General features: G+C 39.4%; 1 protein-coding gene across 5 annotated transcripts in view; it reads left to right on the top strand.

The window, feature by feature from the left end:
- Positions 1–15,854, top strand: part of Dennd4c (DENN domain containing 4C) — a 95,915-nt gene that overhangs the window by 30,392 nt on the left and 49,669 nt on the right. For all 5 annotated transcript variants that reach the window (XM_021229613.2, XM_021229612.1, XM_005074276.4 and 2 more), the window contains 7 exons: positions 1,317–1,555; positions 3,774–3,840; positions 5,040–5,098; positions 7,210–7,354; positions 11,015–11,190; positions 13,521–13,621; positions 14,514–14,732. In XM_021229613.2, coding sequence (XP_021085272.1) covers positions 1,317–1,555; positions 3,774–3,840; positions 5,040–5,098; positions 7,210–7,354; positions 11,015–11,190; positions 13,521–13,621; positions 14,514–14,732 — 1,006 coding nt within the window. The remainder of the gene's footprint in view (positions 1–1,316; positions 1,556–3,773; positions 3,841–5,039; positions 5,099–7,209; positions 7,355–11,014; positions 11,191–13,520; positions 13,622–14,513; positions 14,733–15,854) is intronic.

The raw sequence follows: 15,854 nt of genomic DNA, 5'->3' as shown, positions 1-15,854 counted from the left end.
GGAACTTTGAAAACATGCTAAGTAAAATAAACAAGACATAAAAAGAATAAACACTGATTCTACATATAGTAAGTATCATTAGAATAGGTAATTTCATTGAGACAGAAAGTAGAATAGAAACAATAACTTGGATTAGGGATGGGAGAAATGGGAAATTATCATTTAAGGGGTGTAGATCTTCTCTTTCATGATTGAAAAAGGGTTTTCAAAAGTGGATAGTGGTGATGGCTACACACCATTGTGACAAAAAGTGCTACTGAATTGTATACTTAACAATGTTAAGATGTCCAGAGGTGGGTGTTGCACTCAGGTGACAGAAACAGATGAATCTCTGTGAGTTCAAGGCCAGCCTAGTCTACATAGGAAGCTTCAGAGCAGGCAGGGTTACATAAGAAGACCTTATCTTAAGAGAAATAATCATGTGGGCACAGGAGATGACTCAGTGCATAAAGTGCTTGCCATGCAGGTATGAGGACCCAAGTGTGAATCCCAGAGTCCGTGTAAAAGCTAGATAAGGTAGCATGTGTCAGTAACTCTTGTGTTCCATGGCAAGATGGGAGGCAGAGACAGGAGAGTCCCTGAAGCTCATAGACCAGCTAGCTGGGCACATAGAGTGGCAAACAACAGAGACCCTGTCAGGTGGGTGAGGGCTGATACGTGTGCACATGTATCCTCTCAAGAATGGACATACAAGCAATGACAAATGTGGTCAACTTTTTATATTCCATGTCCTAAAAAAATGTCATACAAGCAAGTACAAGTTGAGTGAGGTCATTAGAGTACTCTTTAGAGCAAGTTAAAAATACACCGAATGGATAAAAGTGAGAATAAGTTAAAAAAAAAGTTGTGTCACCCCCTTTTTTAAAATGCAGTAAGAGTGTAGAACACATATGTTACACATGTTTACAGAGGTCAGAGGACAACTTTCTAGAGTCAGTTCTCTCCTCCTGTGGAATCCAGGTTTTGGACTCAGATGTCAGGCTAGCCAGAAATGCTTTGCCTGCTAAGCCACCCCAGCTGCATGGGGTCGTCTTCTTTTCTTTTCCCTCCCCCTCCCTCCCTCCCTCCCTCCCTCCCTCCCTCCCTCCCTCCCTCCCTCCCTCCCTCCCCCCCTCCCTCCCTCCCTCCCTCCCTCCCACCTATATGCTTAAATATATAAAAGAGCATTGGGCATGAAGCTCTGCTGGTAGAGCGCTTGCCTAGGATGCTTGAGGTTTAGAGTATAATCTCCAGCATGAGATAAAAAAAAAGTGAAAATGTATAGAAAAAAAGGAATTTTCAAAAACAATCTCAAATCTTTCAACAATTCTTTGTAGGTGTATGGAGCTGCCATCCAGTTTTATGAACCTTACCCTCGAGACCGTCTGACAGAGAAACAGCTTATGCAGCTGGGCCTGTTGACCCCAGTAGAGAGAAAAGTGGTCTCCAAACCCATCAATTCAAACAAGTGCATTTGTTTGCTTTCACACTGGCCTTTTTTTGATGCTTTTAAGAAGTTTCTTATGTTTATCTACAAAGTTTCTGTGTCTGGGCCACATCCTCTTCCCATTGAAAAGTATGTATAATGATGAGGCATCATGTCTAAAAATAAGATATGTAGTGCTCACTTCATTGTTTATCGAACTTAGCAGCACAGTTGAAAGGGAAGGAGAATGATAGTCCCCTATTTTTACTTGTTCTCCACCTGAGTCACTGATCATGAACTTGAAATTGGAGTCTTGGTAAACCTGGCCTTATGACTGTTTTCAGAATTCAGGTGAAGACATAACTTGTATAGATGTGTGTGCTCTTCTCCTATTCCTTCTTCAGAAACCAGCACAGTGAATGTACACATGTGCTTTGTGTAAGTGGCCAGTACAGGATTTAGGCATAATGAATATTCATCTCTAAACTAATGTGGGAATCAGAAAGGTAGATTAACTGAGGTTAACTGTGATTTTGGTTCTAGTATGAGGCAGAATGTCCTATTATTCTCTTTGTATAGAAATGTTTTATAATGAAGAAAAATAGATGTGGAGCCATGAATGAAGTGTTTGTTTTTTCAGAGGGTTCCCTTTGTAGCCCAGACTGACTGCAAACTCCTGAGCCTCTTTGTTTCTGAATTCAGGGACATTATAGATGTACACAGCCTCCATCCTATCATTTTTTAACTTATTTATTAGGACTGGAGGGATGGCTTGGCAGGTAAGAGCATGTGTTCTTGCAGAAGACTTGGGTTTGATTTCTGGCACCTTCATGACAACTCACAGCCATTGATAACTCCAGATCCAGAATTCTGACCTCCATCTTCTAACCTCCACATTTCATGTACAGGCATACACATGAACACATGTCATGTACACATGAACAGAACACTCATATACATAAAGTAAATAGATCAGAGTAAATGGATAATGTGCGTTTATGTGTGTACAAACATGTACACATACCTTCAAGGCACACTAGTAGAGGTTAGAGGATAACTTGTGAATGTCAGTTCTCTCTTTCCACCATGTGTGCTCTGGGTGATCAAACTCAGGTTGGTAGGCTTGGTAGCAGACACCTGCTGAGCCATCCCTCTGGCCCCAACCCTGTCATTTATAGTGGGACATGGTTTCTGTTTATTATTGTATAAAATAATAGACTTTAGTATCAAAGCAAGAAGGGTCAAGAACTTTGTGTAAAGTCATTAAAATACCAAAATTTGGTATAAAAAATAGGTTTTCTACTTTATTTCCAGAAACAAGTTATTTTATTCCCAGAATGCAAGTTGGTTTATAGTTTTACATTTAACTTTTGGTTGTCAGATTAATTACATTGAGGTTAGCATCCTTGTGAACAGTTGAGATTCTATGATTTGTGCAGTAGACTCAAGAGATCAATGATAGGATGATTTTTCTTCTGTTAAGGTAATCTCTCCTAAGAGCATAAAACTCTGGAGAAACTTGAGAAACATTGTTTCTAAGTAGAGAAACAGCATTTAGATGGTTTGTCTAAAGTTCTAGTGATAAGTCTAGGTTTAAATTCCTTATTTATACTTCATTATATTGTCACTGATAACCAAAGTTATAAAAAACTTTTTTTGTTTTTTGTTTTTTGTTTTGGAGACAGGGTTTCTTTGTGTAGCCCTGGCCATCCTGGAAGTTGGTCAGTAGACCAGACTGGCTTTGAACTCAGAGGTCTGCCTGCCTCTTCCTCCTAAGTGCTTGGATTAAAAATGCACACCACTGCTACCTGGCTCAAATATTTAAAAAAAAAAGATTTGTTTTTATTTGTGTATGTGCATGTACATACATGTGTGCATATGTATGTGGCTGCCTGTGGAGACTAGAAGATAACTCCTAAAACTAGAGTTAACAGATGGTTGTGAGCCACCAGATGGCTATGAACTGAACTTGGACTCTCTGAAGAGTGTAGCCATTCTTAGCTGCTGAGCAATGTCTGCAGTCCCCAAATTAGCTTCTTTACTTTATGAGAGATACTTTTATGTTATTGTTTTCTTGATGAAAATAGTGGTTTGGTTTGGTTTTATTAGACATGGTCTCACTCTGCAGTGCAAGCTGGCCTATGTAGCCCAGGGTAGTTTTCTACTTGTAGTAACCTTCCTGCTTCCAACCTTTTAAATACCAGAATTACAAGAATGCACCACCATGCTTGGCATAATTTATTTCTTTAGCTTAGTTTTAAAAATATCTGTTTTTCATTGGGATCATATATAGTGGAATGAAAGGTTTGCTAAAATCTATGATACATTTAAGAAATGTAACTGGTATTCATTTCACAATCTTTTCTAGGCACATCTCACATTTTATGCAAAACATCCCTTTTCCTTCACCACAAAGACCACGAATCCTTGTACAGGTAATGAAAAAGGAGTCTTTTCATGTCAGTTTGTGCCAAGTTCTTTCGTTTGAGATGAAGCAGTATGTGTGTATGAGGTGCTGACTCTCATTATTTAGTTAGTAGCTTACTGGGCATTTCTCCTAATTGATTTTTAGACCCCAGGTGAATAGAATTGGAGTAAGTATGACTTGCAATTATTCAAGACATAAGTTACATGTTTTCACTGGTCCATGTATAGCCTTTGTGTAGCTACATTTAATAATGTAAACCCCAGAATTATGGTCATGTCCTTATTTCAGAGTAACTGGTAATACTCAGTAGTTTAATATTTAAGTGCTGAATATTTTTAAAATTTATTTGGGGGGAGCTGGGCGTTAGTGGCGCACGCCTTTAATCCCAGCACTTGGGAGGCAGAGGCAGGTGGATCTCTGTGAGTTCGAGGCCAGCCTGGTCTACAAAATGAGTTCCAGGACAGCCTCCAAAGCCACAGAGAAACCCTGTCTCGAAAAACCAAAAAAAAAAAAAAAAAAAAATTTATTTGGGGGAACAATTAAAAGAATTTAAACAGTGCTTTCAGACTGTGTTAGACAACCTCTTCTTTCTTAGACCTAGGTAGTGACAAACTGACTCTAAATAGCACTAGTGTAATGAAGCAATCCATTTAATATTTCTCCTGAGATATTGTCTACAGTCTATAGTAGGATTAAGTCAGACACTGTTGGTCTTGAATGTATTTCAGTTCATCAAGTATTAATTGGTACTAAACAACTACAAATGCTTAACTAGTCTGTTGAGTAAATAAATTTGATGTTCCTATAAAAAATTATTCTGCCGGGCGGTGGTGGTACATGCCTTTATTTCTAGCACTTGGGAGGCATAGGTAGGCAGATCTCTGTGAGTTCGAGGCCAGCCTGGTCTACAGAGTGAGTTATAGGATAGCCAGGGCTATTACACAGAGATACCATGTCTTAAAAAAACAAACAAAAATATTCCAAAATTTTATATACTTGTATTTAACCCATTAACTAGGTCAAAACTCAGCCAGCAATTTAAGAGCTAGTAAAAATATCTCTGAGTAATTACAGCGGCTATCTACATCTCAGTATGCTTAAAATTATATAGCTTTCTGTATAAGTAAGCAATTTTCAGTTTTACTCTTATCTAAATATTGAAACTATAAAATTGGTTTTACTAATTTATCTTTTTGTTTGTTTAAGCTATCAGTCCATGATGCATTAATATTATCACAGCCAGTTTCCACACCTTTACCATTAAGGTAATGATGGTTTGCTTATTTGCTTTGTTTGCTTGTTTGTTTGTTATAGATGGAACCCAGGACTTTATTTATGTATGTTTGACCTTAAAAACCACCACCCTCATTCCATTTGATACTATTTTAAATGCTATATTTATTTGCTTAGAACAGAATACTTCAAAATGCTTTCCTGACGTAGGCATGGTGGCATAACCTTGTGACCCTAGCATCTTAGAAGACTGAGGCAGGAGGATTGCAAGTTTAAGGTCAACCTGGGCAACTTAGTGAGACCTGTCCTCAAATAAACGACTGCGGGTACCTGTATAGCTCAGTGTAGAGTACCTGTTTAGCTTACACAAGCCCTGAGTTCAAGCTGCAATAAAGATAAAAAGAAGGGTTAGAGTACTTTAGAGGCAGGATGAGAAACTAGGTAAGGATGGGGCATCCCTTAGTATTGCCATTCTCGATATCTGGGTGGGTGGTATAGCACTTCAGAAAATTGCAAAGCTGGGGAAGTGACTCAGTAGGTGAAGTACTTGCCATGCAAGAGTGAGGATCTGAATTTTGGCCCAAAAACCCATGTAGAAAGCATTGTGGGTAGTACATGCCAGTAATCTGAGCAGTAGCCAGACAGGAAGCAAAGATAACTGGATTCTGGAAGCTCACTGGCCAGCCAGTGTAACGGGTAGTCTTCCCGCCAGCTGCCTGGATCCCGAGCTGTCTCAACCCCCAAATAACACACAGGACACTATATTAATTATGAAGCTGTTGGCCTTTTGCTTGGTTTCTTATTGGCTAGCTCTAATTTATTAACCCATAACTGCTAATCTGAGTATTTCCACGTGGTCTTCTCTTACCGGAAAAGAGTCTGGACTAGTTTCCCAGAATCCTCCTCAACTCCTAGTCCCATCTATCTTGCTTCCCTACTGGTCAACAGTGCTTTATTTAATAAACCAATAGGACAACATATACACAGAAGGACTTCTCCCATCAAACCAGGTAGCCCATTTGGTGAAATTCTGAGCCAGGGATAGAGCCTTTTGTAAAGATAGAAGGTGCTGAGGACCAGCACCTGAGGCCGTTTTCTGACTACCACATACATGGCCATATACTGCATGTGCACAGGTGCATGTACACTCGTTCCAGAAAACCCAGAAGTACAGATGTGATACAGGAAGTGCTTCCCTCTTGTCCTCCCTTCCCATACGCAGTTTGTAAGTAAATGTGCACGGTGAACTGGTGTTAACCGCCTCGTACACCTTTGCTTCTTTTCATCTGCATCACTAATCCAGGCTACTATCTGGACTATTTCATTATTAGCCTCTCAGGTAATGCTTACTCCTAAGCCTTCAGTTTTTTTGTTTTTATCTACCCTGGAGCCAGTGCATCCTCTTATGAATACAAGTATAATGAGTCAGTCATTTCTCTTTAGCCAAATCTCTTGTTATTTTCACATGCTCCCTTTTTTTAGTTCTTGAATTATGACATTGGCTTTTTCTTGAGCCTTTACATATGCTGTCTTCCTGCCCTATCATACCCTTGCCACTGTTCCTTTGAACTCCGCTCAAATGTTTGAGCTTCAGAAAAATCTTTCTTAATAAGTGTTTGTTTGATTCACACCATATACTACCTCATTAATTAGCTACATTCTGTTTCTCATTGCCAAGTTACAAATTGAAATTAACGTTAGATTGTTGATAGAAGTTTCTGTCCTGCCCAGTCCAGCAGCTGTTTAGTCTGGAGGTTATATTAATTATAAATCATTTGCCCTATAGCTCAGGCTTCTTATTGGCTAGCTCTCTCTTAATTATTAAACCATTTCTATTAATCTGTGTATCTCCACATAGTCTTGGCTTCTCAGCAGTTACATGGTGTCTCCCTTGAGACTCACCCTCTGCATTCCTCTTCCCAGCATTTCCTAGTCTAGAAGCCCCAACTGTACTTCCTGCCTGGCTACATCCTGCCTGTCCATTGGCAGAAACAACTTTATTCATCAACCAGTAAGAGAAAGAAACATGTATTCACAGCATACAGGACATCCCCCATCATTAGATTATTAACCTGTTTAGTAAGTCAATCTTGATTATATTTTAGCATAGTAGTTTACAGCATGTTCTTTTTCTGTTTTCTAGTGGAGCCAACTTTAGTACATTACTCATGAACCTGGGTCCTGAGAACTGTGCAACATTGCTGCTGCTGGTTCTACTTGAGAGTAAGATTCTGCTGCACTCTCTTAGGCCAGCTGTCCTGACTGGGGTAGCTGAAGCTGTCGTTGCTGTAAGTATAGACTTTACTACTAGATGATTTGTAATCTTCTTTACAGAAAGCAACTTTTAAACTCCAGCCCAGTCAGTTTAATATGACATATAAAGAAAACAAAAGTGACTTGTGTCTGAGGAGGAAAAATATGTCAGTTTGTAATTTTTCATATTTTAGTCTTCTCCAGAGAGTAAACATTTATTACATAACAGCAAAGCTTGTAAGTGGACACTGGTGGTAGTCTACCTGTAGTCCCATGTTTCATGGGAGGACATGAGTAAAGGTCTTGTCATTCTAATAGGGAAACAAGAAGAGACTAAAGTAATGAACCTCCCAAAGGAGGCAGGGACAACTCAGTGTAGTCTGAATGCCACCTCCTGGGTGCTGGGGCCCTAGCCAGCTTGCAGGACTTGCAGGCTTCATTGATCACTCTCTTCCAGATCACTGGGCTGGAGCAGTTGTTCACTGCTTCTAAACTAGGAGAGGGGCCTTGTGGGTCTGAGTCAGGTCCCCAGGCCTGTTACTCTCTTGACACTCTGCTTCTCAAGGAGGAATTGTCTTAATTAGAAGAAAGCTGCTGCACAATATCACAGCACTTGGGAGACTGAAACAGAAATGTATATAAATGTCAAGATCCTGCCTTAAATAAGTAAATAAATAAATGATAAAACAGTACAAAACAAAACACCAAAGAAAATAGTTGATTTTATTTTAAATTATGCAACTAATTACATGGTTAATTTCTCATTTTAACTTTTAACTGTTTTTATTATATGGCTTTATTGTGAATAAGTTAATATAAAGTGCTTAGCTCTTGGATACAGCACAGATAAAGTCAAGTTCTACTTAAAACACTGTCAGGCCGAGCGTTGGTGGCGCACGCCTTTAATCCCAGCACTTGGGAGGCAGAGGCAGGCGGATCTCTGTGAGTTCGAGGCCAGCCTGGTCTACAAGAGCTAGTTCCAGGACAGCCTCCAAAGCCACAGAGAAACCCTGTCTCGAAAAACCACAAAAAAAAAAAGCAAAAACAAAAACAAAAAAACACTGTCATGCCTTCTTACTGCATTAGAAATCAGATTGTGCTGAATGCTTTGTTGCTCTGTGTGTGTGTGTTGTGTGTGCCTGTGCATTCTCGAAATACCAGGCTTGTTACATGGCTGCTGGGATCACAACTCCAGCTCTCAAGATTGTGCAGCAAGTGTTCTTTAACTGCTGAGCAATCTCTAGCCCTTGTTTATTTTACTATTTTTAAATTTAGTGTGTGTGTGTGTGTGTGTGTGTGTGTGTCTGGACACATGAGTGCAGGTGCCTGGGGAGGCCAACAGAGGGCATTGGATTCCCTGGAGCTGAAGTTACAGGTCGTTGGTTAGTTGTGAGCCATTAGATATGGGTGCCTAGACCCAACCCCAGGACGCCTGCAGGAGTGTACTCTCTCTTAAATGCCAAGCCATTCTTCCCACCCCTGGTTTTGCTTTTTTTTTTTTTTTTTTTAAAGACAGGCTCATACTCAGCTAAAGTTTGCCTGGAACTTACCAGGTTGGTGGTCTTAACTTTGGCAGTTCTCCTGCCTTCACTTCCTGTGTTGGCATTAGAGGTGGGAGCTGCCATGTCCAGTCACCCTGCTCTCTTGCTTTGTTCTTTATGTTCATGCTTCAGGTAGTTGTCTTTTTTATAATGAGGCTCACATTGTGTGTACATGCTATGAACTCTAACCGTGTTCATGAGGGTCTTTTTCTTTTTCTAGAGTACTATTCACTTTTTAATAGAGTACATAACTTTCTTATGTCTTCTGTTTATTTTCTACCTCTTCCTGTCAGAGTAGGTGTCAACAGACTGGGCAGATCTGCCCTGCCAGTTCATTTCTACCAGGAGTTGTGTGAGTGATAAAGTTTTACTGAAACATAGGCTACTTATTGACTTATTACCTGTTACTGTTTTCTTGTACAATAACAGAGTTAAGTAGCTGTTACAAAGGCCACGAGGCCTAAAATACTGTGCATTTTATAGAAAAAAGTAGAGTAATATTCCAGACTGAAGCCAGGAGGGCATGGTCTGTTTTATTGATACTATGGTCTCATCGCTTAAGAGTGCTTGCCATTTAATAAATGCTCACATATCTTTAAGTATAGAATTCTTGAGTACAGAAACCTCAGTCTTAAATAATAATCTATAATACCTGGCGGGGAGTGGAGATACAGTATTTCTTTAGGATGGGTGATAATGTGTGAAGATGAAAATTGAACCAGGCACAAAATGGTGATTCTTACTTAGAGCAAAAGCTCATCGTCACATTACGGTGTTACTGAACATTCAGGTGGCAGAGGCAGGAAGACTAGAAATTTATGATCATTCTCCACATCATAGTGAGTTTGAAGCCAGCTATGCCATGTAATGCTCATATAAAATATTTTTTTGAATGAGTCCATGTAGTCACTACAGTTCACTTGGTTGGGAAGGTAACCAACAAATACTTTAGTCTTTTTTTTTTTTAAAGATTTGTTTATTTGTTTTATGTGTTTGTATCTGTGTATATATGAACTATACCTATGAAGGCCAGAGGAGGGCATCAGATCCCCTGGAGCTGGAGTTACAGAAGGTTGTGAGTTACAGAAGGTTGTGAACCTCTCAATGCAGGTTCTTGGAACTGAACCCAGCTCTTCTGCAAGAGCAGCAAGTGCTCCTAAGCATTGAGTCATCTCTCCAGACCCTTAGTCTGTTTTTTCAACCTATTAGAAATTGTTCTTAAAACAGAAACAAAACAAAAAATACCCAACACACACACACACACCAATTACGATAGTAATTTGTAAATTAAAACTATTAATTTTTGGGTGTGTATATGTTAGTCTGTGTGTGTTGCTGTGTTAATGTAGGTGTGGGTTTGTGTGTGTGGAGACCAGACACCACCTCTGATACCATTCTTCTGGTGCATTCCACATTCTACTTTTTTTTTGAGACTGGTTTTCTCTCTGGCTGTGCTGGATGCCTCACCAGCCACAGAGATCTGCCTGCATCTGCTCCCCATTGCTGGAATTAAACGAGCTCATTATGCCTGGCTTTTTATTTGTTTGAGAGTCTCAAAGAATGTTTCATATCAACTATTTTGAAGAGGTCCAGTCGAATTATTTTAAATGTGTATTTGAAGTGTAGAAAATGTTTTGTTAGATCTTCAAGTGATTCTCAAGAGATTCCTTAATTTTTAATGACTTGTATTTAAATTTTTAGTGTGGTGCTTGAGATAGAACCCAAGGATGCTAAGCATGCTAAGCAAACACTCTATCACTGAGATTAACCCAGCCCTCCCAGGCTCCACCTGCCCTCTGGTGCACTTAGTTTGATTTTGATCAGAGCTCGTTAGTTGGTAAAATGCCTAAGTTTATAAAAATATAAGTTTGTTTTATGATTTGGGAGGCAGTTTCATCTCTGCTTCGGTTCTCCCTAAAATATGCATGTGGGATTGGTGTAGCTATCAGAAGAATAACTTGCAAAGAGCTGTGCCATGATCATTATTATTCTTGAGGATTTTAATCCAGTAGTATTTGTAGTCACTTAATTTTGGAGTGAAATTTAAAGTTAAAACATTAAATTGCTTTCAACGGTCCCTTTCGGTAATAGTGAATTGTGTAATTTTTATTGCAAATTTGAATTTGGTTAATTTTTAAAAAACTTTTCCCCTAGATGATCTTTCCATTTCAGTGGCAGTGCCCATATATTCCCCTTTGTCCTCTTTCACTGGCTGGAGTGCTCAGTGCACCTTTCCCGTTTATAGTTGGAGTGGACTCGAGGTACTTTGATCTTCATGACCCACCACAAGATGTTGTTTGTATTGACTTGGATACGAACATGATTTATGTGTAAGTGATCCATCTTTATTATCTTCCATATGTTGTTTTCACCAAATATAGTTAGAACTATTTAGAAGTATCTAGAAATAACTTGAATTGAATGACGTATATAAAAAGTTGGGGATGGGGATATAGCTCGGTTGGTAGAGGGCTTGCCTAGCATTCTTGAAGCCCTGTTTTCCCTCTCCAATACTGAGAGATGTGCTGTAGTGGCACATGCCTATAATCTCTGCACTTAAGTGGCAGAGGCAGCAGGATCAGGATTCATGGAACCTCCACTATATAGTAAGTTTGGAGCCAGTGTGGTAGCTTATGCTTATAAACTTGGAAGTACTTGGAAAACTAAAGAGGAAGATCACCATGAGTAGGAGACTATCTTGGGCTACATAGTAAGATCCAGGTCAGCCTTAGCTACAGAGTGAGACATTGTCTTAAATAACCCCACAAAAATTTCAAGTTAAAGTTTAAAGTTGAAATGGATTCACCGCTGTATTTTGAAACTGTATACCTATACGTGGCTCATTATTATTTATATCTAGATTTATAGACAACTTGGAACTAATGAATCACTTCATAAATTTCAAACTTCCCTCCATCTCCTGGGAATTGAACCCAGGGTCTGGTGTGAGTTAGGCCTGATCTCTACTAGTCAGCCTCATAGGTAGCGCTAAGATTTTTGTTTGTTTATGAAAGTATCACATATCCCAGGCTGGCTCTGAATTTGAACTAGCTGTGGTAGCCAAGGGTGATCTTGAACAGCTCTTTATGCCTTTCGCAAGTACTAGGGTTACGGCCATGTACCATATACTCAGCCCTACATCCTTTCTCTTACAGTTAATGGTCCCTAGAATTAGACAGAATATGGAATGTGAATATGGCAGTCCCTGTACATTAGGTACATTGTCATTGTAATTTTAGAGAGAAGAAATAGATGGTGCATGCCGTTAATCCCAGCACTCTGGAGGCAGAGGCAGGCAGATCTCTTGAGAGTTTGAGGCCAGCCAGGTCTGCAAAATGAGTTACAGGACAGCTAGAGCTCAAAAACCCTGGCTCAAAAAACAAAACAATAAAAAAATTTTTTTACTATGTATCCAGACTGACCTGGAACTTGCTATAGACTAGGCTGTCCTTAAACTTGGGTTATTCTCCTTCCTTTGCTTCCTAAGTCATAGGTATTTGCCATCATAACCAGCTAAAATATGTGTCTTCTAATAGTACCTGGAACATGAGAATTGTTACAGCCTTTTTAGTCAATTATCTTTCTAGGGAGGACACTGTATTTGCTTATGTGCTGGTGGTATCACCACCAGGGAGTATTAGAAGTTAATTTCTACTTGGAGTTTCTAGAACTGTGCTTGTAATATTTTGTTGGACTGTAGTAATCGAAGGGGAAATACCTTCTTCCCATTTGAAATCTAAGCTAAGCCAACACTAATGAGTCTTAGTTTTATTTTTTTTAGTTCTAACATCCTGCTTGGTTTTGACCAAACCTGAGGCCTTTAAAGTTCAACGCTCTCTTAACTAATCCTTAGGTCAGATGAGGCCTAAGGTGTTTCTATAGGTTTTCATTCACTGAAGACTTAAGGAATAACATTAAAAGAAAGCCTGGAACATACATGCTGAGTTGTAGAAGAGCATTTTCCAAAGCCATTGTCTCTGCTATATTTTGTATTTCTGAATTATAAAATTTTGGAAATTTTAACTTTTATTTAGCTTATATTTGTGTTTTTATTTTGTTAGTGTTTTTATGGTTGTAGACTATGCTAAATAATGTGTTTGATTTCTTCCTACAACTCTGTAAGGAATGCATTGAATTAAGTGTACTTCTTCGTTAAATTACAGTTCTTAGTTTGGGCATATAAATTAGAATTTTGTGAATAGGCTAACATCTCAATCTCAAGTCAGTTAATTATAACCTTTAAAACATTATAATTATAGCCAGGCGGTGGTGGCGCACGCCTTTAATCCCAGCACTTGGGAGGCAGAGGCAGGCGGATCTCTGTGAGTTCGAGGCCGGGCTGGACCGATAGCCTCCAAAACAATACAGAGAAACCCTGTCTCGTAAAACCCCCCCCAAAAAAAAAACCATTTTAATTATAATATTTAAACATGCTGTTGGAAGTCAGACTTAAGTCAGTGTTGTACTTAACTCCAGTGGTGAAGGCAGCCACATTGACTGAAGTCTGTTGAGAAGGAAAGAGAATCATCCTAAGAGCGCCTCCTCACTTCATGTGAGTCTTGAATGCATAGAGAATGCCCTCTTTCTTTCAACTTTGACCAAGATGTTTGTCTAGTACAGTGAATTACAGTAACAGACATTCTTACCTCTGATTTGATAGAGCGGATGAGAGGAAGAGCATAAACTGGAAGCAGCTCCCCAAGAAGCCATGCAAGAGTCTGCTCGGGACCTTGAGGAGGCTGCATCCCCAGCTCTGCTCAGGTGAGTGTCAGGAGAGGAGGCACTGCTGCAAAGGTGTGTGATGTGCATGCCTGTGTGGGTACCTGGAGGGAGAGGGAGAGAGAGGAGAGAGAGAGGGGGGGGGAGGGGAGGGAGAGGGGGAGGGGAGAGTGTGTGTAGCATGCCCACGCACGAGATCCCTAGGAGCTATAAGCTGCCCAGCGTGAGTGGTTGGTTCCATGACAGAATAGTATGCATTCTTAATCACGACCCATCTCTAGCCCGTTTCCACGGTTTTGAGATAGTGTTTTTCCTATATAGCCCAAGTTTGCCTGGAACTTGTGATCCTTTCATTTCTGCCTCTCCCCTACAAAAGTGTTTTAAATGGGAGAAAAGATAATTAAAATGATAATTGTTATAACACTGTATGCTGCTTAATGAGTTATTACATAGCAGACATAAACAATGGGTATTTTTTTTAAAGCACTTTCTCTGTACCCAGAACTCCTTTCTACCTTATGTCCAGAGAGCAAAAAGTGACTTCAAACTCCTGATCCTTTTGTCTCTACCTCCTAAATGTTAGGGTTGCAGATGTAAAGTACAGGCCCAGTTTGTGTAGTTCAGGGGAGCAGACCCAGGGCTAGGTTAGCAGTCTGCTGCCGGAACTATATCCTGTCCTAGTTGTTTGTTTGGGATTTTTGAGGACTGCGTCTCAGGTTTATCTCAGCTGATTCCAGCTTGCTATGTAGTTAGGGAAGGTGAGACAGCAAGATGTTGAGTGTGAAGCCAGCTTGGGTTACATAGCTAGAATATAGCAAGAAAAAGAAAGAAAGAAAAAAGTTGCGGGCTTTACTTTAACTGCTTTATCATTCAGTCATTATATAAATAGTTATTACATATTAATGCCTTGTTTTGTGTTTACTTCTGTTGTCAGTTCACCGGAAAACTCAGGAAAGTTCAGCAGTTGAAATGACTCCAATTGAAGCAGATTTCTCTTGGCAAAAAAAGATGACACAACTTGAGATGGAAATCCAAGAAACATTTTTGCGATTTATGGCATCTGTTTTAAAAGGGTATAGGTCGTATCTCAAGCCAATCACAGAAGCTCCTTCAAATAAAGCCACAGCTGTGGATTCATTGTTTGATCGACAGGGTGAGTGTCAGTGAGATCACATTTGCCATCATTGAAATCAAAGGTATTTCAGACATATTTACTGCATATTCATATTCAAGTGTAAGGAATTTCCATATTCTGTAACCTAACTCTATTAGTGGAGAATTTTTAAAATTTATACCCCATGATATTCCCTTAATCTGAAACTGAAGGTGTTTAATTTGAAGAGTCCAAATGGTGCATTCACCATTCCAAATAGTCAGTTATCAAAGGAAGACACACGTGGGACTTGCCTTTCTTCTCTCAGTTTTGCAGTTTGTCCCTTTAAAAGACTCATCAACAATTATTTTACAGGCTGAAGCCACCAGCTTTTATTCATTTTGAAAACTGTAACTTTGTTCCTGGAGGAAACATACACTGTTTTAGTGATTGCGTTTTTGTTTGTTTATTCGTTTGTTTTTTGAGACACGGTTTCTTTATGTAGCTCTGGCTGTCCTAGAACTCACTCGGTAAAACAGGCTGGCCTCAAACTCAAGAGATCCTCCTGCCTCTGCCTCCTGAATGCTGGAATTAAAGGCAATGTGCCATCATGCCAAGCTGGAATTATTCTTTCCAATGAGTAATTTGGAAGACTTCATTATAAAATAAAAAATAACCCAGAATATTTTATTGGAATCCATAGAGTCACATCTGAGTTAAAATTTCTTCTTGGCCACTTAAGAAGATTTACTTAGGCCTTCCTGTCTCATAACAAAATGAGGGTGTTGTGTATAGCTGTTGAGATTGCATGAGAATCTGTGGAAAGCAACTAGTAAAAGTGCATTCAGTATTTATGGTAGTAGCTAGTATTGTTGAAGACATGGAAGAAACCTGCAGAGCAGAGTTGCTTTCTGGGTTGCAGTAGGAAAGTACCAGAGGCTGGTTTATTTTTTTGACAGTTTGGAAGTTAGGCTGAAATCAACGTTTCTTCTGAGGCCTTTCTTCTTGGCCTATAGATGGATGTTTATAACCGCTTTTGGTCTAAATTTCATTTTATAGGACATCAATTGTGTCAGAACAAGGCCCATCCAATGACTATATTAAGTCTGTAATTGATTTTAAAGACTTCGTTTCCATATATTGTCATATTTGAAGTAATAGGATTTTGGACATTAACATGTA

Source organism: Mesocricetus auratus, unplaced genomic scaffold (assembly GCF_017639785.1).
Source record: "Mesocricetus auratus isolate SY011 unplaced genomic scaffold, BCM_Maur_2.0 Super-Scaffold_100014, whole genome shotgun sequence".
NCBI classification, from domain to species: domain Eukaryota; kingdom Metazoa; phylum Chordata; class Mammalia; order Rodentia; family Cricetidae; genus Mesocricetus; species Mesocricetus auratus.
Note: the sequence above shows the minus strand (reverse complement) of the source record. Positions and strands in the feature narration are given on the sequence as shown.